Genomic DNA, 25,183 nt, shown 5'->3' on the forward strand with positions numbered 1-25,183 from the left:
ATTCCTGGTGGTAGGTTTGGTTTAGGAAAAAAGAATATCTAGGTGAAGTTACATTTGTTTTGTGAAGGCAAGAGAGACACTTCATTTTATGCAAGAGATACTTCATTTTAGCCCCTGAATGCTTGGGGTTAAGAGGAAGCCAATGATGTCCAATCAACACCTGATGAACCTGAGGCATTTTTTCCACGGGGCATTTAAGCAAGCTGTAGGCATAGTCAGTAGGATTCTCAATTCTTAAGTTTGGAGGTTGGGATTTCTGTTGAATGCAGACTCCAGGTGTGAGGAAGGAAATTCAGATGCATGCTACGATACGAATGAACCTTGAAGACATTATGCCAAGTGAAATAAGCCAGTCACAAAAAGACAAACACTGTATGATTTCACTCCTATGAAGTGCCTAGAGTAGTCACAATTATAGACAGAAAGTAGAACGGTAGCTTCCAAAGGCTGGAGGGGGAGAGGGAATGAGGAGTTATTGGTTAATGGCTACAGTTTCAGTTTTGCAAGATGAAAAGAGTTGTGGAGATAGATGGTGGTGACAACTGCACAACAGTGTGAATGTACTTAAAGCCACTGAACTGTACACTTACCAATGGTTATAATGAGCCAGGCACAGTAGTGTGCACCTGTAATCCCAGCTACTTGGGAGGTGGAGATGGGAGGATCACTTGAGCCCAGGAGTTCAAGGCTGCCGTGAGCTGTGATCACACCACTACAATCTAGCCTGGGCAACAGAGGGAGACCCTGTCTCAAAGACAGACAAACAAACAAACAACCCAGCCTGGGCAACATAACAAGATCCTGTCTTTTAATAAAAGCAGTTAAGATGGTAAATTTTATGTTATTTGTATTTTATGTGTATTTGTCTGTATTTTATCACAATTAAAAATAAAAATAAATCCAGATGTGGGTGGTGACCATAGGGTAGGTGGCAAGCATTCAGAGGCTGGATGCAGTGGCTCACACTTGTAATCCCAGCAGTTTGGGAGGTTGTGAAGGGAGGATTGCATGAGCCCAGGAGTTTGAAACTCACCTGGGCAACATAGTGAGACCCCATCTCTACAAAAAATTTAAAAACTTACAAATTAGCCAAGTGTGGTGGAGCACTTGTAGTCCCAGCTACTTGGGAGGCTGAGGGCTGAGGTGGGAGGATCACTTGAGCCTGGGAGGTTGAGGCTGCAGTGAGCTGTGATTGCACCACTACGTTACAGCCTGGGCGACAAAGTTTTGAGACCCTGTTTCAAAAAACAAAAACCAAACCAACCAAATAAAAAACAAAAAAGGCATTCAGAGGTAGAACGTTCTGAGAATAACAGAGTTGGGGTAGAGGGGGAGGCTGGGAGCCAGAAGCATTAAATCTTCTGTCACTAAGGGGAATGACTGGGAGGCTGTAGAAGACAGCCAGGAGGAGAGGAGGCGTGGTATTTTGGGGCACATAAGGGGAGCAGGGTTTGCAAAGGGGCTGGGGAGGGGCGATGGTCTAGATGTTGTGATGGGGGCTGAGGAGGACTCCCATCCCACCTAGGCATAGGAAATGAGAGAAGGAGCTACACGGGTTGAGAGGTGGCAGGAGAAATTGTCTTTGGGAGACATTCAAGTTTTGGTTAAGACAAGGAGCAAAGCAGAATCCGAGGAGAGACAGAGTATCAAGATGCCCCAGGGCTCAGTGGGAGCAAAGTGGGGTGGTGACTGTAGAGCCTTTGAAGCAATAGGGAATTTGAGTTCAAAAGAATCATGTGACTTTCTGGCCTCAATATTTGGGTGCTGGGGGCTTGAGCATGGGCATTTGAGGCTTGATGGGATGTGTCACTCTCCCTGGAAGCAGGATCAGAGCTTGGGCCTAGTGGTGTTCTGCTTTGAGGGTTGGCATTAGAGGGGACTTAGAAGTTGTGGTGAATTTTGTGGTCCCAGAGGGCTGGAGATGAGCCTCCAGAGGGGCCACCACTCCTAATCCCATGCCCCTGCCAGATATCCCAACCTGAGCTGATGCCGTCTCCCATTGAGCTCGGACATGCACTTAGACCCCACCGCAACATAATTCCTCAGAGGGCAAAATAGAAATTGATTTACTGGCCCTGACTTAGGACAACATACTCATTTCATGGACAAGGAAACTAAGGTTAAGAGGGGACACGCATTGGGCGCGGTGGCTCACACCTGTACTCCCAGCACTTTGGGAGGCCGAGGCAGGCAGATCACGAGGTCAGGAGATTGAGACCATCCTGGCTAACATAGTGAAACCCTGTCTCTACTAAAAATACAAAAAATTAACCAGGTGTGGTGGTGGGCGCGTGTAGTCCCAGCTACTCGGGAGGCTGAGGCAGGAGAATGGCATGAACCCTGGAGGCAGAGCTTGCAGTGAGCCGAGATCATGCCACTGAACTCCAGCCTGGGCGACAGAGCGATACTCTGTCTCAAAAAAAAAAAAAAAAAAAAGAGAGATCAAATGATTGGCAAAGGCCAGGCCAGGGCCCACATTCCCATTTCCTGTTTTCCACACCACTGTGGAATGTCTGCTAGCTCAGGACTTCAGTGGGGCATTGATGAAGGGCTGAGCACTCCCATGAACTGCTCTAAAAGGGTTAGCCATGGAGAAGCAGGTATGAAACAATTCATGAGAGAAGAAAGGGTGGGAATGAGATAGGGAGGGAAGGAATGAGGAAGAAGTGAGCCACGTGGAAACCCAAGCAGGATGTATGCCTTGTGATTTCTACTGAAGCTGTAGAAAGGGCCAGGCAGGGCAACTACCTTTTCTTCCCCGTTCTCAGAGAGATCAGAGGCCCTATGGTATGCGGGTGGACCAGTTCAGCCTCCAGTACCAGGTCACTCTGAAAAAGGGATTAAAAGGAAAGCACACCTGTCCGTTAATACTGGAGAAAACACTGACAATGGTCTGGACTGGGAGAAGCCAGTCCTCCTGGCTGGAGACATGAAAACCATGAAATTAAATTCCGGAGCTCTGACAGAAGCCTGTATGGCTTTGTGTGGTCTCTGACAAGCTATATTTTTTTTTTTCAATTTTTAAAAAGGACTCAAAATATAAGGACTTCAATGACGGGACAGCTATTCATCTTTCCCCATCTTATAGTGCTGTGGGATAATTAAGGAATCAAAGAGACCAAGGGGTTGAGGAGGATACTTATTATTTATTATTTAGGTGCACTGGCCCAGTCAGATTAACATCCAAAAAGACTGAGCCCCGAACAAATAGTCTGGTTACCTTTTAAGCATTTTATGGGGCAGGGGGAGATCTGTGCAGGGGGAAGCATATTACAGAAGTGAGAAACAAAGACAGTTATTCAATTAAGACATGCATTACATCATTTCTTTTCAAGGAAAAAACATGTTTTACAACTTGAGTTTATCTGCCTAGTGACCTTGCAGCTGCAGAGCTAGAGAAACAGCGTCTTCACAATGCCTGGGAAAGGGAGAGAGAAGGCTCACTGGCCACAGAAAAACAAGCAGTTAATTTTTAAAGGACTTCAGCTCTTTCTCTTCCTCAGGGGGAATTGGGTTTTCTTACATACAATGAATTTTTGCTTACACATTCTTTAATTTCTTTTAATTCCTTTTCCAGTAGAACTGGACCTGAGGCAGCTAGGAATAGGATGCATGTTTCTGACCCTGGCCAGGATCAGAAAGAAGGAAACCTCTCCTGAGGGTCTTCAGCAGTGGAAGAGGGCAGTCAGGACAGGGACAGTGAGGAAACGTTACATCGCTAAAAAGGGCTACTTATGCGTATTCTATGCATGGTTGAAAATAAACAGCACTGTGTCTGGAATGAATTTGTAAAGTCTTCAGTGCCTTCTAACTCTGAGTAGTCACTAGGTCTCTCGGATTTCTGAAAAGTACTAGTCAGTGACAAGAAACATCCCTGTGTTTATTTAGTTTAATCCAAATCCTATAGAACTCACCGAAGGGATGCAGAGCCATAGGGAGTGTGATATCTTGGAACCATCCTAATGCCTGATCCCTGGGGCTAGCTGGATCTGACCCCTCCCCCTCCACCAAATCTCTCTCTCTTCCATTTGCCTTCCAAATCCATTTGAGTTCAAATGTATCTGATTAAATAATCCCAGGGAAAACTGTAGAAAGCTCTAGAATTTGGGGTTCAGGTACCCTGGAATAATCCTGGATTCCTTTGTATCCATCTGCAAATGCTGGGTACACTGTGTACCCCCATCCAGGGGTCATGCCTCGCAGCTCCTTTCTTCTAAGGAGCTAGAGGCTTCCAATCTCATGCCCTGACCGTGTGTTATGGGCTGAATTGTGTCTCCTTCCCCTACAAATGTGTATGTTGAAATCTTTGCCCTTAATACCTCAGATGTGACTGTATTTGGGGAGAAAGTCTTTAAACAGGTAATTGATGGTGGGCCCTAATCTAGTCTTACTGGTGTCCTTATAAGAAGAGGAGATTAGGACACAGATACGTACAAAGGGAAGACCATGTGAAGACATAGGAGAAGCCATCTGCAAGCCAAGGAGAGGCCTCAGAAGAAAGCAGCCCTGCCAGTGACTTGATCCAGCTTCTAGAACTGTGAGGAAATGCGTTTCTGTTGTTGAAGCCAACCAGTGTATGGTTCTTTGCTATGGCAGCCCTGGCAAGCTCATACACCATGCGTCTTACTGTGTTTGTGTTGCTGTAAAGGAATACGTGAGGGGGTGGGGGTAACATATAAAGAAAACAGATCTTTTGGCTCACGGTTTTGCAGGCTGTACAAGAAGCATGGTGCTGGCATCTGCTTCTGGTGAGGGCCTCAGGCCGCTTCCATCCACAGTGGAAGGGGTAGGGGAGCCGGAGTGGGCAGGTCACATGGAGAGAGAGGAATTAAGAGAGGGGGTGGTGCCAGGCTCTTTTTTAACAATCAGATCTTGTGGCAGCTAATATTAATAGAACGAGAACTCACTCATCACTGTGGGGATGGCACCGAGCCGTTCATGAGGGATCCACCCCTATGACCCAAACACTTCCCACCAGGCCCCACCTCCAGTATTGGGGATCAAATCTCAACATGAGGTTTGTGGGAACAAGTGTCTCAATTATAACACCATGTCTAGGAATGTTTTGTTAAGTGGGCAAAAGGGCTGTTAACCTGAAGGGAGCATTCTGTGGAAGGAGACAAGTCTTCCCTGACCCTCCTGATCTCCACTGAGTACCCACGTGATGTTCATCTCCACAAGTGTGATGGACATTACTGGAATGTTCAGGAAGATGATATGGAAAGGTCAGCATCAGAAGTATGCATCCTGGCTGGGCACAGTGGCTCATGCCTGTAATCCCAGCACATTGGGAAGCCCAGGCAGGCAGATCACCTGAAGTCAAGGGTTCGAGACCAGCCTGGCCAACATGGTGAAACACTGTCTCTACTAATAATACAAAAATGAGCCAGGCGTGGTGGTGGGTGCCTGTAATCCCAGCTACTCAGGAGGCTGAGGCAGAAGAATCACAAACCCAGGAGGCGGAGGTTGTAGTGAGCCAAGATCCCATACTGTACTCCAGCCTGGGCGACAGAGTGAGACTGTGTCTCAAAAAAAAAAAAAAAAAAAAAGCTGGGCACGGTGGCTCACAGCTGTAATCCTAGCACTTTGGGAGGCCAAGGCGGGTGGATCACGAGATCAGGGGTTCAAGACCAGCCTGGCCAAGATGGTGAAACCCCGTCTCTACTAAAAATACAAAAAAAAAAAAAAAACAAATTAGCCGGGCACGGTGGCAGGCGCCTGTAATCCCAGCTACTCGGGAGGCTGAGGCAGGAGAATCACTTGAACTCGGAGGGCGGAGGTTGCAGTGAGCCGAGATCACACCACTGCACTCCAGCCTGGGTGACAGAGTGAGACTCTGTCTCAAAAAAAAAAAAAAAGAAAGAAAAGAAACATGCATCCTATTCCTAGCTGCCTCATGTCCAGTTCTATGAGATGGGAATAGATGAATGGCTGTCCTGGTGTTGAAGTCCTTACATTTTACTTCTCTTTAAAAATGAAAACAAAAAAAAAATGTCGCTTGTCAGACCACACAAAGCCACACAGGCTTATAACAGAGCTCAGGAATCTTCTGTCCTTTCCAGAGCAGGCACAGAGACACGTGGTCTTCAGCAGAGCCTATGGGGTTCAGATGATTCACATAAGAATAGAAGTTTCAGGGCTGGACCTGGGGAGGCAGCCTGAGCCTGAGCCGGCTGTCCTGAGCCTGAGTACTCTAGCTGCCTTGTCGTCATCGCATCTGGCTGCCATCCAGCGCCAGCACACAGTAATGAGTGGCCGAGCTTCCTCTGGGAGGGAGGAAACAGTTAAAATCTTGCAGCAGCTGCAATCATCTAGGCGTGGTTCTCTTGTCTGACTTGGGCTGCACAGATCCTGGGCCAAGGGACAGAAGAAAGACAGCCTAGGAGCAGAGCCTCCCAGATGGCTGAGTTGGATCTAATGGCTCCAGGGCCACTGCCCAGGGCCACTGCTCAGCCCCCAGCCCCTCTCAGCCCAGACTCTGGGTCACCCAGCCCAGATTCTGGGTCAGCCAGCCCAGTGGAAGAAGAGGACGTGGGCTCCTCGGAGAAGCTTGGCAGGGAGACGGAGGAACAGGACAGCGACTCTGCAGAGCAGGGGGATCCTGCTGGTGAGGGGAAAGAGGTCCTGTGTGACTTCTGCCTTGATGACACCAGAAGAGTGAAGGCAGTGAAGTCCTGTCTAACCTGCATGGTGAATTACTGTGAAGAGCACTTGCAGCCGCATCAGGTGAACATCAAACTGCAAAGCCACCTGCTGACCGAGCCAGTGAAGGACCACAACTGGCGATACTGCCCTGCCCACCACAGCCCACTGTCTGCCTTCTGCTGCCCTGATCAGCAGTGCATCTGCCAGGACTGTTGCCAGGAGCACAGTGGCCACACCATAGTCTCCCTGGATGCAGCCCGCAGGGACAAGGAGGTGAGTGCTTGGGGTCCATTCATCCCTTTGGGAGAGGGCGGTGGGGGATGGTGTGCCCAGCTGGCTGCAGCTGCTAGGTCCACTGACGCCACTACTATGCTCTGAGCATACCTGAAAAAGACTAGCCTCAGCGTCTGCCTGCTGGGTCAGTGTAAATATACATTGCACTTGGTTTTGGAAACTATGTGGAGTAGGTTGCTCCGTCCCCAACTCTGTCCCACTGTCTCTGTGCGATCTCTGTCTGTGTCTGTCTCTCCTCCTTCTTGCTAGTTTCCTGCTGTGCCTTATACAGCTTTTGGTGATGTGTGTTTGGGTGGAGGGTGCAGAAGTTGTGGGGGCTTAGGGCGGTGATATGTCCCTGTGGCTGGATCTGCATGGCACATCCATTGTCAATTAATGAAATAAAACCTTGGCAGAAATTCAAGAGAAAAGAACAACTCTTTCTCCCAGTTTCTCTTTTTCTCAAACAAGAGACCAGTAGAATGGGCCCCTCTGGAGATAACAGGAAATCTAAGAGCTTGAAACGTGCTAAGATAGCAGAGAATTTGAAACTTAGGTCCAGGTATAATGTCACAGGTGGCTTAGGGATAATAAAAGTTCCTCACCAGATGGAGGTATCAGGAGAGACTAAGAAACATCATGCTCATAGCCTGTCATTTTATTTCCATCAGATAAGGAAACTGTTTCTAGAACAACTCGTTTTTCTTTGCCCTAAAGCTAGATCCTGGAGAAGTTCCTGGAAATTGGTTTGGCACCTCATATGCTTTTTTCCTTCTACTTTGACTTTCAGCGAACACTTTTAGTTTTCAGTCGGGAAGTGTAGTTGACGTTTGCCCCACATTTCCTACATTCATCATCAAGGAAGTTCCCTGTTGACACTGAGTGCAGGTGGCAGACCTATGGCCATTTCTTGGCAAATGTTCCCTGGCATCAAAGGAAAGAGGTTTCTAGGAAAGGGGGTCTACTTGCCAGGGCCCCTCCTCTCTGCCAATCCCTAGACATAGATTTTAGCTGGTGCTAGTGGGATTGTTCTGGAAACCTCTGTATTCCAGATGCCAATGAGTCACTGTTTCCGGCCCGGGAAGCCACTTGCCAAACTGTTTCCAGTGTTCCCAGGGTAGGGAGTGTCCCATCAGGAGGATAGGTAGATCAAGAAATAGATCAAAGGAAAAAGCTCCTATAGTTGAGGAAAATAGCCTTCACTGAGTATTGCCATGTGCTGAATGCTTTTTGTGGATTTTCTCACCCAATCTTCAAATAACTATGAAGTTATCTCATATCCTCATTATCTCCACCACACTTGTCCAAGCTCATAGTCGATTAAGTCACGGAGTGAGGAATGGAAGCCTCTGGAAAGCCATCCTACTGGAGGGACATGAAGAAAGGACACAAAAATCACAATATTATCCTCTTTTTTTGCACCAAAACCTGCCACACATATACAAGAATTTTATTATTTTTAACTGGAAAAGTGATGCATGAAGATGTTAAAAAATAATCTCCACCAGCCGGGCACGGTGACTGACACCTGTAATCCCAGCACTTCGGGAGGCCGAGGCAGGCAGATCATGAGGGCAGGAGATCGAGACCATCCTGGCGAACACGGTGAAACTTTGTCTCTACTGAAAATACAAAAAATTAGCTGGGTGTGGTGGTGGGCGACTGTAGTCCCAGCTGCTAGGGAGGCTGCAGTAGGAGAAGCACTTGAACCTGGGAGGCAGAGGTTGCAGTGAGCCGAGATCGTGCCACTTCACTCCAGCCTGGTGACAGAACGAGACTCCATCTCAAATAATAATAATAATCTCCATCAAACAGTGCAATCAATTTTACTAGGAAAGGAGGGTCTCCAGTCCATCCCAGATCACCAAACCTCCGTTTTCTCCTCGAAGGCTAATACTGTCTACACTTTCTTATTTCCTTGCAGAAATGTTCTATGCCTGTACCAACAGAGATACAATATAAATTTTAAAAACAGGGCACCTAATGTATTACAGAGATGTGGGGTAATTGCATTTCCAAGCAGGAGGAGTTGTGTAGAGCACGCGCAGAACTCTGAATTCAGACATCCTAGGAGAGAAGTGTATAAGGTAAAATGAGGACAACTGAGGAATGGGCTTGAGGGCAGTTTGGGGCTGAAAAGCAACATGGCTTTAGGTACAGTGCTAAAACCCCATTCCCCAGACCCCTCTGCTTTCTGGTCTGCTTAAAAGAGCTCTTGTCCTTTCTGTGTCCTTGTCCTGTGTCCTTGTTTTCAGCTCGGAGAGCAAGTTTACTCTGTAAGTGTAGCCACACTCTAGGTGGCTTGTCCAAATCTTAGAAGCCAAAAGGTTTCTTGCAAGGAGCCCAGGAGACCAGCCTAGAAGACACAGTACCTTGACGAGGCTAAAGCCTCCACCAGGATGATTTTGAAAGTCATCAGACATAACTAAGGCTCCGGAAGCCCAGTAGTCCCTTCAGCTAGCCCAGGCCTGCTAGAGTTACTCGCTGAAGGTCACTTTGGGTCATGCGAAGGGCTAATTACTCGGGCAGGCATGCTGTGTATAGGAAACTGCAAACAGCAGGGTCAGCCATGAAGACACAAAGTGGCTGAGATCCTGCTTAGGATCCACAGAATGACTAATTTCTCAGTTAACCAAGTGAACCCTTTTTGAAGCTCCTATGGTTTCTAGCCATATCGGTGGGCAGACACTGTGTGCTTTGAGAGGTGGGTGTTCTTTGATTATCTTTTCTCTCCTGCTGAGCTTCCAGAGCCCAGCTATTTTTCGTGGGGACCTCAGCACTTCCCTTTACCCCAGACCAGCATTTCCAGGCCCCTTTGTGTTTTTTTGTTGTTTTTTTGTTTGTTTGTTTGTTTTTTTGAGACGGAGTCTCGCTCTGTCACCCAGGCTGGAGTGCAGTGGTGCAATCTCGGTTCACTGCAAGCTCCGCCTCCTGGGTTCACGCCATTCTCCTGCCTCAGCCTCCCGAGTAGCTGGGACTACAGGTGCTCACCACCATGCCCGGCTAATTTTTTTGTATATTTAATAGAGATGGGGTTTCACCGTGTTAGCCAGGATGGTCTCGATCTCCTGACCTGGTGATCCCCCTGCCTCGGCCTCCCAAAGTGCTGGGATTACAGGCGTGAGCCACCACGCCCGGCCCCCTTTGGTTTTAAGAGCAGCTGATCTTGCCTGCTGGCTGCCAAGTCTTCTCACCTTCTCTGAATCTCAGGCTTGGTATGTAGAAATGAGACCGTGTGTGTGTGTGTGTGTGTGTGTGTGTGTGTGTGTGTGTGTGTATGAAATCTGGACTCCTTCTATGACTGCCTTTCCTGTTTGTTCTGACCCATGAAGCAGGTATGGTTCTTTCGTGTTCCTCAGGCATATCAAATGTTACTGAGTGCTTCCTATCGCTAAGTGCTAGGCTGCACTGTCTAGCCTCCAGGAGCTTGGACTCTAATCAGGAAGCCAAGGCACATACCCTAACTCCACAGAGTGCCAAGAGGCTGGCACGGTGCAATTACTGCACTTTTGGAACCAACCCTGGGAGCGAGATCAGTGCAGGTTCCTAAGGCAGGAAGACCTGAGCTGAGCCTTGTCCTAGATCTTTGGAGAACATTAATGCCAGGCCACGATGCTGAACCTCAGCATCAGTCCCAGAAAGTTCAGGACTGGATGCTGGCTGCAGACACAGTCTCCATGGTGAGCAAGAGCCAAGTATCTAGAGCCAAAAGTATCCACGCTCATCTGGGGAGCGGTTAACTGGCATCACTCACAGCCTGTTTGCTGGCAGCCGAAAGGTGGATGATAGGTGTATGTGGCCACTTGGGAAAGGAATTACTTGGGCCGGGCGCGGTGGCTCACGCCTGTAATCCCAGCACTTTGGCAGGCCGAGGTGGGTGGATCACCTGAGGTCAGGAGTTTGAGACCAGCCTGACCCATGCTGAAACCTTGTCTCTACTAAAAAAAAAAAAATACAAAAATTAGCCTGGCACGGTGGCAGGCGCCTATAATCCCAACTACTCAGGAGGCTGAGGCAGGAGAATCGCTTGAACCTGGGAGGTGGAAGTTGCAGTGAACCGAGATCGTGCCATTGCACTCTAGCCTGGGTGACAGAGCAAGACTCCATCTCAAAAAAAAAAAAAAGAATTTATTTCAGCCATTTTGGGGAATGCCCAGGACTCAGTATTACGTAACTTGTTTTTCTTATTCTCCCAGGCTGTAAGTATTTTGAGAGGGGGCAGTGTGTGTCCTATGTGACTGAGCTGGCCATATGTACTATGGTGAATTCTGAGCAGCTGACCGAGGCATGCAGTCAGCGTCCAGGTGGACTCTAGTTCTTCCTTCTCTAGAAAGGCTAACCCTGTGTGCTTGGAATACAAAGGAACTGGCACAGTCTGGGATTTTCTTCTCTCTTCCCACTCTCCCTGTTCTTCCTATTTTTCATCTCTAACATGACCTGGCTGCCACTCTTTGTGTGCCACCTTTGCCCTGTAGCAGAAGGAACCCTTCTGTTAGCATATTTAGGTAGTCTTGCACCAGATGAGAAGCTAAATGGCTTGAATGACTTGACAAAGCCTATATGGCCAGCAAGTGGCAGGTCCCAAAATATTTCGGACTCCAAATAGTGTGCCTTTGACACATCTGTCATTGTCTTGCTGAAGCAGGCAGAGCTCTGTGTGCCCTGCCTTCCAGAACTTTCTGTGCTCATGGGCACCACAGTCCCGCTTCTGGGCAGGGCCCACCCTGACCTGAGATGTGTGTGTGGCTGACCTCTTGGGAAACCCTGAAGCCAGTGTCTGAGGCACCCCATCATTTTCAAGGAACAGGAATAACTGGAGAAACAAGTCTTTCAAAGTGGCTCCACCTTTTGAGGTAACTGGAAGTGCCTTTTCTTGGGGTGACTCAGTCAGGAAAGTCCCCGATTATGTACTTAAGGAGTCCTTTTCTCTCCTTTTATGGTAGTCTGCAAATAGCAGAGAGAAGCCCCTCACTCTCGATGCTCCCTGGGTACCTCCCTATGGCCCCGCTGCTGCCGACTGCTTCAACACATTCTTCTGTCCCTGCTGTTTAGATGCCGTGTTGTAGGAGCCTGTTGCTAGGGTGTGTTCTGCCGTGTCTTCCACCACCTTTAAACAAGCAGCTCATGTTCCTTTTCTCTCCCCTGGAATGGGTCACTGTGTAAGCCTTTTTCATAGTTCAAGATTCCAGGATTGCCCCCAAATAGGCCAGACCCACCCCCACTCCCCACTCCCAGGCATCACGTCTCAGGTATCAAGGGTGAGAGGTCACTGGGGCCCCCTCAGCTCCACTCTCAGTGACCTGGAGCCTGAGCAAACATTTCCTGCCTTCTGCAGCGTCCTGGAGAGGCGAGTCCTCTGCCTGCAGCTGCTTCCCTCCCCAGGGGGCCTGGAATTCCCCCAGTCTTCAGTGGAGAATGGAGAGACAGTTTATGCTCTCTGAGTTCTATTAGGGCATAATGACTTGCAGCTTTAAATGCAGACAGAAGCTATTAAAAGCAGTGAAAGCGATTCTTTTTTTTTTTCTTTTTCTTTTTGTATATTGCCCTTGTGGAAGTAGGAAAGTGACAGGGTCTTTGAGGTTTGCAAAGGCTTAAGTGCGCCTTGGCACACCTCTTGGCGGAAGGTGTTTAGTGCATCCCAGGAGGCAAGATTGAAGCTGGGGCCAAAGCAGGCAAACCTGAGGTTTTTGGGCAGGCACTTGCCTGGGCTGGGAGGGCTGGCTCTGCCTTCGAATACAGAACATGAATGGAAAGCAGCCATGGTAGCAGGAGTAATAATGATGATGATGACGATGCTGGCACCCACTGACATTTATGGAGCTCATTAATAATGTCCCTGGTACTATACAAAGTTCTTATTGACATACGTTATCTCATTAGTCCATTCTTTCCTAATCCTATGAAGCAAACACTTTACTGAGCCCCATCTCACAGGTGAAGAAATGGAAGTTTAGAGATATTAAGTTGTGAAATAAGAAACAGGCCAGGCACGGTGGCTCACGCCTGTAATCCCAACAGTTTGGGAGGCCAAGGCAGGCGGATCACAAGGTCAGGAGTTTGAGACCAGTCTGGCCAACATAGTGAAACCCTGTCTCTACTAAAAATACAAAAATTAACCGGGTGTGGCGGTGTGTATCTGTAATCCCAGCTACTCAGGAGGCTGAGGCAGGAGAATCGCGTGAACCCGGGAGGTGGAGGTTGTAGTGAGCCAAGATTGCACCATTGCACTCCAGCCTGGACGACAGTGTGAGACTCCATCTCAAAAAACAAACAAAGAACAACAACAACAACAACAAAAACTTAGGTTTGGTCTCTGCCCCCATTTCCTGGCACCCAACAGCTCTTAGAACCCCCAGACTCTCTGAAGTGGTAAGTGTCTGAATGCCAGTGAGATGACTGTGTGGCTGAGGGGGCTCCCGAGAGCCTCAGGATGGGGGCTAGTTGCCAAAGGAGCCAACCCTATGATTAAAGGGTTTGACTTTCAGCCCCATCTCCCTGATCTCCTCCAGGGAGGGAAGTGAGGCTGAAGGTTGAGAGGATCACCAATGGCCAGTGATGTAATCAATCATGCCTACATCATGAAGCCTCCATATAAACCCAAAAGGCATCAGGCGCGGTGGTTCACACCTATAATCCCAGCATTTTGGGAGGCCAAGGTGGAGGCAGATCATTTGAGGTCAGGAGTTCAAGACCAGCCTGACCAACATGGTAAAACCCTGTCTCTACTAAAAATACAAAAAAATTAGCCAGGTGTGGTGGCACATACCTGTAGTCCCAGCTCCTCGGGAGGCTGAAGCAGGAGAATTGCTTGAACCCAGGAGACAGAGGTTGCAGTGAGTCGAGATCGCGCCACTGCACTCCAGCCTGGGAGACAGAGCGAGACTCCATCTCAAAATAAAGACACAAACCCAAAAGGCTGGGCTTCCGGGAGCTTCTGGATTGCTGAAGGGGTGGAAGTCCGTGGAGGGTGTGCACCCTGCACTGGAGAGGGCACGGAGGTGTCACTTCCCTCCCACATCCCTTGCCCTGGGCATCTCTTCCATCTCCAAGTAGGGAGGGTCAGAATTGAATTACATCTTAGGACACCCAGCTGATGTTGGAGAATGGCTTCATGTGGAAAAAAACCCACACGTTTCAGTTATGAAAGTGTTCTGTGTTGTGTGACTATAAGACAAAGAAAGTTTGTTTTTCCTATTCATAAGTAAATTTGGCCAAAGTCTCAACTGCTAAGTAAAAAAAATGTAGACTTCCCACCTGGCCATCTGGCTTCAACCCTACACTCCCTGTTTGGCTCTTGTGGGGTCAGCCTAGGCTCAACTCCATTGAGGAACTTGGAAACATGATTTTATCACCTGTACATTTGAAATAATTATCATGTTTACCTATGTTGACAAAAGGAGTCAAACTCTGTAACATATTTGAAGATATTCATCCTGAGCCAAATATGAGTGACCAATGGTCTGTGACACAGCTCTCAGGAGACCCTGAGAAATTGTGCCCAAGGTGGTTGGGGTACAGCCTAGTATACATTTTAGGGAGACATGAGACATCAATCAAATACATGTAAGATGTAATTTGGTTTGGTCTGGAAAGGTGGGACAACTGGAAACCAGGGCTTCCAGGTCATAGGTAGATTCAAAGATTTTCTGATTGGCAGTTGGCTGAAAGAGTCAAGTTATTGTCTAAAGACTTAGGAATGTCTGGGTTAAGATAAGAGGTGGTGGAAACCAAGGTTTTATCATGTGGGTAAAGCCTCCAGGGAGGAGGTTTTGGAGAGAACAGATTGTAAACGTTTGTAATCAGACTGAAAGAGTCTGCTGTATCAGTAATTCCAAAAGGGAGGAAGTTATAATGAGCCATGTCTGACCTCCCTTCCCATCATGGCCTGAACTGGTTTTTCAGGTTAACTTTGGAATGCCCTTTGCTGAGAGGAGGGATCCATTCAGATTGTTGGGGGGCTTAGGATTTTATTTCTGGTTTACAGCTAGTATGGGTATGGCAAGGATGGTGTGGGGTAATCCACAAAATGCTTGAAATGGTGAGCAGCACGGCATCTGTGCTCACTGTATTTTCGCTGACTCATGCTGACTGCAGCCCCAGGAGGGCACGGGCTCACCGCCAACCCGTCGTGCCTCCCGGCTGGTTTCTGAGATCAGCCACAGAAGTTAAACTTCTTTCCAGGGAAGAAGGGCGGGGATGTCAGGGCTGGAGAGTGCCCGTGTCCTTCTGTGTGCATTGGGCTCCTTCCTCCTTAATTCTCTGCTTTCCACTTTTTAGGCTGAACTCCAGTGCACCCAGTTAGACTTGGAGCGGAAACTCAAGTTGAATGAAAATGCCATCTCCAGGCTCCAGGCTAACCAAAAGTCTGTTCTGGTAAGACCAGCCTGGGTCAGCCAGGCCTGTGAGGGTGTGGGATGTGGTACTGCATGCCTAGCCTCCATTCCTGTAGGTTCCTTGGGGTTTCTCCACAAATGAGAATTGTAGGTACAGTTGACTACACCGTGGGGTAGCCTCACCTTGATGTCAGGATTTGTTATGAAATTAGTTTAAGTTTTAAACCTGGCAAGTGATTTGCTTTTTAATAATATAAATTAGAACCAAGACTAATCCTGTAATAACAACATTCTTATTTCTACATTTGCTTATGCTGTCTTGACAGGGTGTATGTGTGTGTGGGGCTGGGAGTTTAGTCAGAGGTCCAAAAACTATACGTTATCTTGGCTTCTTCCATTATATGAGGGTGTTCTGCATGTGAGTCTCACCAGTCCCTATGACCTGGCAGCTGGAAAAAAGGAGTTGAGAACTCAGGATTAGTGATGGTATTTGAGAAGGCCATGGTGTGCCAGGCTAAGTAGGCAGTAAATGGTCTCCAAGTGGATTCTGAGGAGTTCTACAAATGCCTCTCATCAGTGGCAAGCCAGTAACCACCACTCAGAAGAGAATGCAAAACAGGCCGGGCACAGTGGCTCACACCTGTAATCCCAACACTTTGAGAGGCTGAAGTGGGTGGATCACTTGAGGTCAGGAGTTCGAGACCAGTCTGGCCAACACAGTGAAACCCCGACTCTACTAAAAAATACAAAAATTAGCCAGGCATGGTGGTGCACACCTGTAGTCCCAGTTACTCAGGAGGCTGAGGCAGGAGAATTGCTTGAACTCAGGAGGTGGAGGCTGCAGTGAGCTGAGTTTGCACCATTGTACTCCAGCCTGGGTAACAGAATAAGACTCTGTTTCAAAAAAAGAGAGAATGCAAAACACCTACCCTAGGGAAGTGAATCAGCATTGTCATCTTTATATCCTGAGAATAAATGATTCCATCCATCATCCATCCATCCATTCATCTACCCCTAATGCATGTATTCATTTCAACTTAATTTTCACCTCCTGGGTGTTTACAACCAACTAGCTACTGAAGGATGAAACACCTCTTTCTTACCCACAATATCTTATTAAAGGAAGAAAGAGAATTATCCCTTTAAAGCCTTATAAACCTTCGGAGATAATGGATTTCCAGGCTCAAGATAACCTGTAGAACCACATGGAGGGTCTTGTGTTTCCCAGCTCTTTAATTTTCAGACACTTTGATCCCTCCTCAGTTCTCATAAGTACATGATGACCAGGGGAGGTAGTTATTACAATAGCTACCATGCACAAGGGGCATGAAGACATGGAGAGATGACAATACTTGTCTAGGGCCATCTAGATTGATGGAATGTGAGAACCTAGAGTTGTTGCTCCCTTGACTTAAGAATGACTCAGTATATTGATAGGCATGTACACCACCCTCAAATCTTTAAACCATTACCTGCTGGCTCCTTGAATGTATTGAGGCCTCTCCTCTCTGTACTATTTCTGCTTGTCATCATTTTCGTGGTAAGTAATGCCCTTTGCACATTACATTTACATGCAAGAAAGAAGTGTTTCTCAATGGGAGGGTTTAGGAATGAGGGCCAGGCCACAGCAGAAGTCAACCTCAATCCACCAATATCATCTGACACCTCCCTTCCACTATCCTTTCTCAGGATGGCCTCAGTTGGGGCCGGGGGTGAGGATTTGGATCCTGAGTTTGTCTTTAGTCTCATCCTCTTAGCCTCATGGTATCGTGCTTCTATGAGGAACTTACAGGTCATAATTGTAGACAGGATTCTGCTCCTTTCCCACAACACCCTCATGCTGGTTCCCATGCTGTGTCCTGCTCCTGCTTTCTGGAGGTCATCGGGAGCGGGCAGTGCAGGCAGGGAGCACTCTGTGGCCTCTGTGACTCCTAGAGCCTGGCTACCTGGAGCCTGAGTGGGCATGAAGGGTGAGTAAGCCGGGGAACTAGGACACGTTAGCTAATGCAGAGCCCGGATCAAACACCATCACCACCATTTGCCCCCGCTCCCAAATGGTTATAAGCAAAACTCTCCTGTCTTCTGTGGTAGATTTCTTCATCATTACTTCTTTGCCATATGGAAATGTAATTTGACTTTTAGATTTAAATCTAGTAATGATTAATATATCAGAATTTACAGTGTTTGCAATGTCAAGGAGGCAACACCTGTAAACAGTTGGTTCAGGAATTGCTGGGAGTCTTGGCCTCTTTCCCTCTTGGTCGCCTGCTCAGCAGCAGCCTGTGTATTTATAGTCCATTATGGGCATAGGATGTTACCCTAACTGGTGCCCACAGTGAACAAGGGGCTAAGCCCTGTCTCTCGTCTGGTCTTGGGAGGGCTTCTGTTTAATGGGCTGAACTTAAAGGTCCTTCCCTGCAACCCCCACACAGCCACAGCCCATGGGCTGAAAGCTCAGCTGAACTCCCATTGTACCTCCCCAGCTCATCCTAGTGAATGTGCCAGGGCCCAGAGGGAGAGGTCAGGCTGTGCCAGCTCAGTGCTATACTGCAGGCACATGGATCCCCAACCCTGGGCCCTATTTTGAGGCAGTGTGGAATGATGGTCAAAGGGATGGACTCCAGAGACAGACAGTCTTGGTTCAAACCTTGGCTGTGTGATCTTGGGCAAATCAGTCCATTTATCACTGTCTCAGTTTCCTTATCTAAGAAATGGAGACCCTAATAGCACCTACCTTTTAGGGTTGCTAGGAGAAAAGTGCCTGGCACATAGTAAGAACTTACTACATGTTGGTTGTTTTTATGATTATTGTTATATAATTGGAAGAGTGACCAGGCTAGCAGCAGAGGGTCCTCATTCTCAGGAGAGTGGGAAGAGGGAGAGAGGTGAAGTGTCAGAGGGCTGCAGAGCCTATACCTGGCAGAGCCCCAGGCAGCAGGTTTGCCACTTGGGGGCCTGGGTGGGGCCCAGGTAGCTTTCCTGGTTCTCAGGTCTTCATTTCAGACAGTGCTCTGAGCCTCCCATCCACAGTCCAGAGCCCATTCTCTGCCTGCCTCCTTCTCTACTATTGTCCCCACCTGCAGTCTTTCTGAGCAGCTGGTTAAGGTGCTACTATTCCTCCTCCCAAGGATGAGGGCCAGCCCTGGACAACAGGGCTCCAGAGGGAGCCACAAAACCAGATAGCCTCAGGTTTCCCAAATCGCCTCTCCTGCTGCCCTGGCTTCTCAACACCGTCACCTGTCTAAAAGCTTTTCTTGGTGTGGGCTGGAAGAATTTGGATAAAGTCTACCATCCCCGCTCTTCCTTAATCCTATTACCACAGCTTCTTTGCTCCCAGCTCTGTCCAGCTACCTAACCTCAAGGAAGCCAACAGGCAACGGAAAAGTTGGCATAAAAATGAGAATGTAGGCTGGACATAATCCCACCTGTAATAACGCCTGTAATCCCAGCACTTTGGGAGGCCAAGGACGGCAGATTGCTTGAGGCCAGGAGTTTGAGACCAGCCTGGGCAACGTAGTAAGCTCCTATCTCTACAAAAAATATAAAAATTAGTTGGGCATGAAGGCATGCACCTGTGGTTTCTGCTACTTCGGAGGCTGAGGTGGAAGATCGTTTGAGCCTGGGATGTCAAAGCTGCAGTGAGCCAAGACTGTGCCACTCCAACCTGGCAACAGAGGAGACCTTGTCTCAAAAAAAAAAAAAAAAAAAAGAGAGAGAGAGAATGTAGGGAGATTGTCTGTGTCTTCCCACCATCCCCCTCCAGTAGGGATACCCCTTGCTTTCTTTCCCCTGCTTATTCTTCCCTTTGCCACCAGATTGAAGACTGATCAGAGACCATTCTCGTGGAGTGAATTGCTGAGCCCTGGCCTAAGCCAGGGCCTGAGCCAGGCAGAAGACCTATCTGGTGTCATCATTTTTTCTTCCCATCTCCCTCCAAACCTCTAGGTTCCCACTAAGCCTGGGCCCAGAATCCCATCCTTTCTGAGTCCTTTCCTTACTGTGCTCCCCTTTTTGATCTGGGTCTCATTCTCCCTCCCTCTCTCCCTCTCTCCTTCCTTGCCAGGGATGGGAGGTGCCCCTGAAGCCTCTGCCCAAGGATATCTGCTATTTGACTCACTTTGGAGCCCTGATGTTCAGAGCTGGCCCTTAACATTGGGAGGAGAAAGAGAAAACAGCACCTGGAGGGGTGCTCAGAAAGTCTCAGATGGGATAGGGCTGGAGTGCAGTGGCGCAATCTCAGCTCACTGCAAGCTCCGCTTCCTAGGTTCATGCCATTCTCCCGCCTCAGCCTCCCAAGTAGCTGGGACTACAGGCGCCCGCCACCACACCCAGCTAATTTTTGTATTTTTAGTAGAGACAGGGTTTCACCATGTTAGCCAGGATGGTCTCGATCTCCTGACCTCATGATCTGCCCACCTCAGCCTCCCAAAGTGCTGAGATTACAGGCATGAGCCACCGCACCCGGCCGTCTACACCAATTCTTAAGAATACCAGAGAAGAGGAAACCTTCAGAACTTGGAAAGATGTTGTAAACATGATATTGATTGAAGGCATTCATAGAGGATGCTTACCATGCAAAAGAGTCCACATGCATGTGCCCCATCATTCAAACCCTTAATGTTTCTCACATGGGTTTTCTTTTATATTTTATTTGAATGTCACATTCTGTTCTGCATATACATGCTTGTCCTGGAATTGCTTGGGTGCCATGGTCATCTGCACCCTAAACATTTTATGGGGATTCTGTATGTGGTAGAGCCAGTATCATCTTAGACATGCATTTGGCTCTGATGGACTCAGTGGTCAGTTTAACCGGGCATAATGAAATGCTAAGAAAGCTAATTCATGCTGATTATACAAAAAAAAAAGCCAAATTCTTTACCTCTTGAAATATGACTATCAAGTAGACTGAATACACGCATTGCTCTGGTAGGAAAATCAATTTCGGAAACTTGACTAACAATCCCGGAGTGTCAGAGTTGTGAGGGATCTCAGAGGTCATAGAGGAATTCACTCTCTCATCAAATGGATGAGGAGACCAAGTTAATACGTAAATCCTTTTTCCAGGAACCTGGAATTCACATGAGAATAAAGGATTCCTTTTACAATAGGGAACTGCTCCCTAATATATGTGTTTCTCAAGCTGACATTTCTGTATGTTGAGCTTCTATCAAGTTGGATGCCTCACTAAGAAATGTTTGGCTGCCTTCCACCCCCACCCCCCGCCAGGTGTCGGTGTCAGAGGTCAAAGCAGTGGCTGAAATGCAGTTTGGGGAACTCCTTGCTGCTGTGAGGAAGGCCCAGGCCAATGTGATGCTCTTCTTAGAGGAGAAGGAGCAAGCTGCGCTGAGCCAGGCCAACGGTATCAAGGCCCACCTGGAGTACAGGAGTGCCGAGATGGAGAAGAGCAAGCAGGAGCTGGAGAGGATGGCGGCCATCAGCAACACTGTCCAGTTCTTGGAGGTATGGGGGTTGCAGAGGCAGAGGCATCCCACAGCTGCCCCATGAAGCACCCTCTCTTTGCTAGGCCCATGGCCATCTGTGAATGGAACTGTTTTTTGTTAAATGGTGTGCACAGGGAGCAGTGGGAACAGAGAGAAGCAGATTCTTCATTCAGCAGAGTATAGGAGGGGTAGGGAGGGAGAACTGCTCAGAGCAGGGAAGCTTGAAGCAGGTCCCGGAAGATGAGTCAGGTTCAACGTGCAGTATGTTCCAGGTAGAGGGAACAACATATGCAAAGGCAGAGAGGTTTGAGGAAGCACAGCTGACTTGGGGAGCCAAGGTACTTTAACAGGGGTGGAGCCTGGGGTACTGGGTGCAGAGTGATGAGACTGGCACGGCCAGGCAGGTGTATGGCTGGGAAGGGTTTCAGATGGGAGAATGATGGAGTCAGTGAGTATGTTTTATAAACCGCTCCAGCAGTCCACTGCATGGAGGTTTGCTTGGTAGGGATGAGACTGGAGCCTGCTGCTTTTCAGAGAGGGCTGTGGCTGGAGTAATTGAGGAGGGCTCAGAAGAGCAAATGCTTTTCATTACAATGTATCATTAGACATTAAAGGTAAGCAGTTGGAACCAGGAAATGCTTTTCATTACAATGTATCATTAGACATCAAACCGTAAGCCATTGGAACGAGATCTAAAGAACATGTAACCTTTCGAGGAAGGAACACTAGGTTGGGGGTAAACTGCAACATCCTGAATCTGTCAGAAAACAGCTCTGTTAACAGCTCTTAACATCCCTGAGTCTCAAATTTCTCATTTATCAACAAGCCCACTGGAGTAAATAATTCAGAAGGCTCCATCCAAGCTCTGATATTCTGAAATACAATTTTTTCTTGCTTGCATTTTTGAAAAAATTCTCTGCTGTTACAAAAAACAAATGTTTATTGTGAAAAACTTGGAAAGTACAAAAAAAGAAGAAAAAAAATCCATAATCCTTACACAAGTACAACATAGTTAACTTTTGAATGAGTAAAAGAGAAAGACAGACAAAAACACCAACAAAGCGTCTGTCAGTTTCTTTGCTTTTCAATATCAAAACACAAAGAAAATATGAATAACCATTTAATAACCATTTGGCTTCCCGCCTCACAAGTTTCCCTTAAGATCTACCCAAAGAGTATATAAATTATTTCTCTTTTCTCATTTTGTAACTTTATTTATTTTTGTGTGTGTGTGTTGTTTTTTGAGATGGAGTCTTGCTCTGTCACCCAGGCTGGAGTGCAGTGGCACGATCTCGGCTCACTGCAACCTCCGCCTCCTGGATTCAAGCAATTCTCTGCCTCAGCCTCCCGAGTAGCTGGGATTACAGGCGCCCGCCACCACACCTGGCTAATTTTTATTTTTATTTGTTTTTTTTTTTTTTGAGACTGAGTTTCACTCTTGTTGCCCAGGCTGGAGTGCAATGGCACAATCTCTGCTCACTGCAAGCTCCACCTCCCGGGTTCAAGCGATTCTCCTGCCTCAGCCTCCTGAGTAGCTGGGATTACAAGCATGGGCCACCATGCCTGGCTAATTTTTTGTATTTTTAGTAGAGACGGGGTTTCTCCATGTTGGTCAGGCTGGTCTTGAACTCCCAACCTTAGGTGATCTGCCCGCCTCGGCCTCCCAAAGTGTTGAGATTACAGGCATGAGCCACCGCGCCCGGCCAATTTTTTTTGTTTTTTCGAGACGGAGTCTTGCTCTTTTCGCCCAGGCCGGAGTGCAATGGCACGATCTTGGATCACTGAAAGCTCCACCTCCTGGGTTCACACCATTCTCCTGCCTCAGCCTCCCGAGTCGCTGGGACAACAGGCGCCTGCCACCGCGCCCGGCTAATTTTTTGTATTTTTAGTAGAGATGGGGTTTCACCGTGTTAGCCAGAATGGTCTCAATCTCCTGACCTCGTGATCCACCCACCTCGGCCCCACAAAGTGCTGGGATTACAGGCATGAGCCACCGCGCCTGGCCAAATTTTTTTTATTTTTAGTAGAGATGGGGTTTCACCATCTTGGCCAGGCTGGTCTTGAACTCCTGACCTCGTGATCCACCCACCTCGGCCCCCCAAAGTGCTGGGATTGCAGGCATGAGCCACTGCACCCAGCCTGTAAGTTTATTTTTAACATAAAAGACTTTAACACATATAAAATAAATTCTAGTGTATGATAACTTATTTACTGGCCGGGCACGGTGGCTCACACCTGTAATCCCAGCACTTTGGGAGGCCATGGCCGGCAGATCATGAGGTCAGGAGTTTTAGACCAGCCTGACCAACATGGTGAAACCCTGTCTCTACTAAAAATAAAAAAAATTCGCCAGGCATGGTGGCGCACACCTGTAGTCCCAGCCACTTGGGAGGCTGAGGCAGGAGAATCGCTTGAACCTAGCAGGCAAGAGGTTGCAGTGAGCCGAGATCGCGCCATTGCACTCCAGCCTGGGTGACAAAGCAAGACTATGTCTCAAAAAAAAAAAAAAAAAAAAAAAAAAAAAAGATATTTATTTATTTTGGCAAAAGATAACATTTCCCCCCAAATTTTTGGTTAGGCATTCAAAACAAGATTTATTGAATAACTTATCCAAATAACTTATCCTTTCTCCCACTGATTTAAAATGCTACTTTTGTCATGTACAGTATATAGCATTAAAATGTTGAATTACCCTTTTCTCTATCAATTCTCTGGTTTTGATTTCCATGGCTCTATCTAATCATTTTCATACAATTGTTTTCATTGCTATGTTTTCTGCTGTACCTGGTCTGCTTTTTAATGCTTCAGTTGCAGCTGAAGTTTGATACTGTGTTATATCTGAAAGCATCTTTCCTGATCACACATTATTTCAAAACTTACATGAAACTATGTGATTATCAGTGTGAAAACACTTTCCAAATACTAAAGCAAGGTACAAGAATTACAGAAATTTATGCATTGGATGAAACTGACAAGGAAGAGGCAGCACTCCTGCCTGAGAGCTCCTCCATTTTCTACCATGGCTTGTGTTTAAATTGTCAAAAAACAAGTACTGACGGAATGAACAAAGCAAGAATGTTCTTTATTTTTTGGTCCCCAGTCTGGACTGTGTATTGGAGCTGTTCATGGCCATCTAGTACATCTTGATTTTTAAAATCCCACGTTCTCACTTGTTTTTTTTAAAATCCCACTTATTCTGAGGGTCTAGCAGCTAGAGAAGTGCTTTCTATTTTGTTAGACCCTGAGCTTGACACTTTACATGTACTTTCTTTGTGAAGGACACATTACCGTCAGCCCATTTTACAGATGCAAAAAGTGACTTAATGAGGAGAGAAGCCCGAGTTTAGAAATACAGAAACCACAGCAAGTTCTGCTGTTTCCTTTTCTGCAGGAGTACTGCAAGTTTAAGAACACTGAAGACATCACCTTCCCTAGTGTTTACATAGGGCTGAAGGATAAACTCTCGGGCATCCGCAAAGTTATCACGGAATCCACTGTACACTTAATCCAGTTGCTGGAGAACTATAAGAAAAAGCTCCAGGAGTTTTCCAAGGAAGGTGAGACGCATTCTGGGCCATGGACTATAGTGAGTGTGTCTCTAGCAGTAGATGATAGGAAGGTGAGAGAGAGTCAGGGAAGGGAGGATGAAATCAGGGGAATGTTTCATTTTCTTTCTTTTTTTTTTTTTTTTGTGAGACAGTCTTGCTGTGTCACCCAGGCTGGAGTGCAATGGCGCAATCTCAGCTCACTGCAACCTCTGCCTCCCGGGTTCAAGAGATTCTTCTTCCTCAGCCTCCCTAGTAGCTGAGATTACAGGCACCTGGCTAATTTTTGTATTTTTAGTAGAGACGGGGTTTCACCATGTTGGTCAGGCTGGTCTCGAACTCCTGACCTCAAATGATCTGCCCACCTCAGCCTCCCAAAGTGCTGGGATTACAGGTGTGAGCCACCGTGCCCAGCCGAATGTCTCATTTTCAAAGCCATGCTTCAGACAGGGTATGTTACTAATGGACTCTCATCTCGATGATTTTCTTTTACAATTGAGACCCAGAGAAGGACACTTAGTCATGCTTATATTATGCGATCGGCTGGCATTTCTGTGACTAGCTTCCCAGGTTGCTGATGCCTATACTTTTTAAGTTAAATCCAAGATGGTCTGGATCACTTTTTCAGTGGTTTATGCCTTACCTATGAAAGAAATGTAGTCTATTGAGCGTATTTCTGTGAAACATTACCAGGCTTCAGCCCCTTCTTTCCCCAGGAAGCCCAGGGAAGGGTGGCTGGGAAGTCCTGATTTGCAGATTCTCCTGACCACCTGGACAGGTGTGCATTCACAACTCTCTTGATTTTCTAGAGGAGTATGACATCAGAACTCAAGTGTCTGCCGTTGTTCAGCACAAATATTGGACTTCCAAACCTGAGCCCACCACCAGGGAACAGTTCCTCCAATGTAAGTTGTGAACGGCACCCCCTTCTCCAGTTGTTGAT

General features: G+C 47.4%; 1 protein-coding gene across 11 annotated transcripts in view; it reads left to right on the forward strand.

Moving 5' to 3' along the window:
- TRIM16 (tripartite motif containing 16) overlaps window positions 1-25,183 on the forward strand; it is a 55,102-nt gene that overhangs the window by 26,295 nt on the left and 3,624 nt on the right. For 8 of the 11 annotated variants that reach the window (XM_063798986.1, XM_063798984.1, XM_024350466.2 and 5 more), the window contains 4 exons: window positions 15,196-15,291; window positions 20,481-20,714; window positions 24,087-24,252; window positions 25,050-25,145. In XM_063798986.1, coding sequence (XP_063655056.1) covers window positions 20,514-20,714; window positions 24,087-24,252; window positions 25,050-25,145 — 463 coding nt within the window. In that variant the 5' untranslated portion in view covers window positions 15,196-15,291; window positions 20,481-20,513. Of the gene's footprint in view, window positions 1-6,062; window positions 6,919-13,131; window positions 13,288-15,195; window positions 15,292-20,480; window positions 20,715-24,086; window positions 24,253-25,049; window positions 25,146-25,183 lie in introns of those variants that run through there. The other 3 variants (XM_063798982.1, XM_063798981.1, XM_024350475.3) reach the window with 2 other exon arrangements.

The sequence above is a fragment of the Pan troglodytes genome, chromosome 19 (genome assembly GCF_028858775.2).
Source record: "Pan troglodytes isolate AG18354 chromosome 19, NHGRI_mPanTro3-v2.0_pri, whole genome shotgun sequence".
Lineage (NCBI taxonomy): Eukaryota > Metazoa > Chordata > Mammalia > Primates > Hominidae > Pan > Pan troglodytes.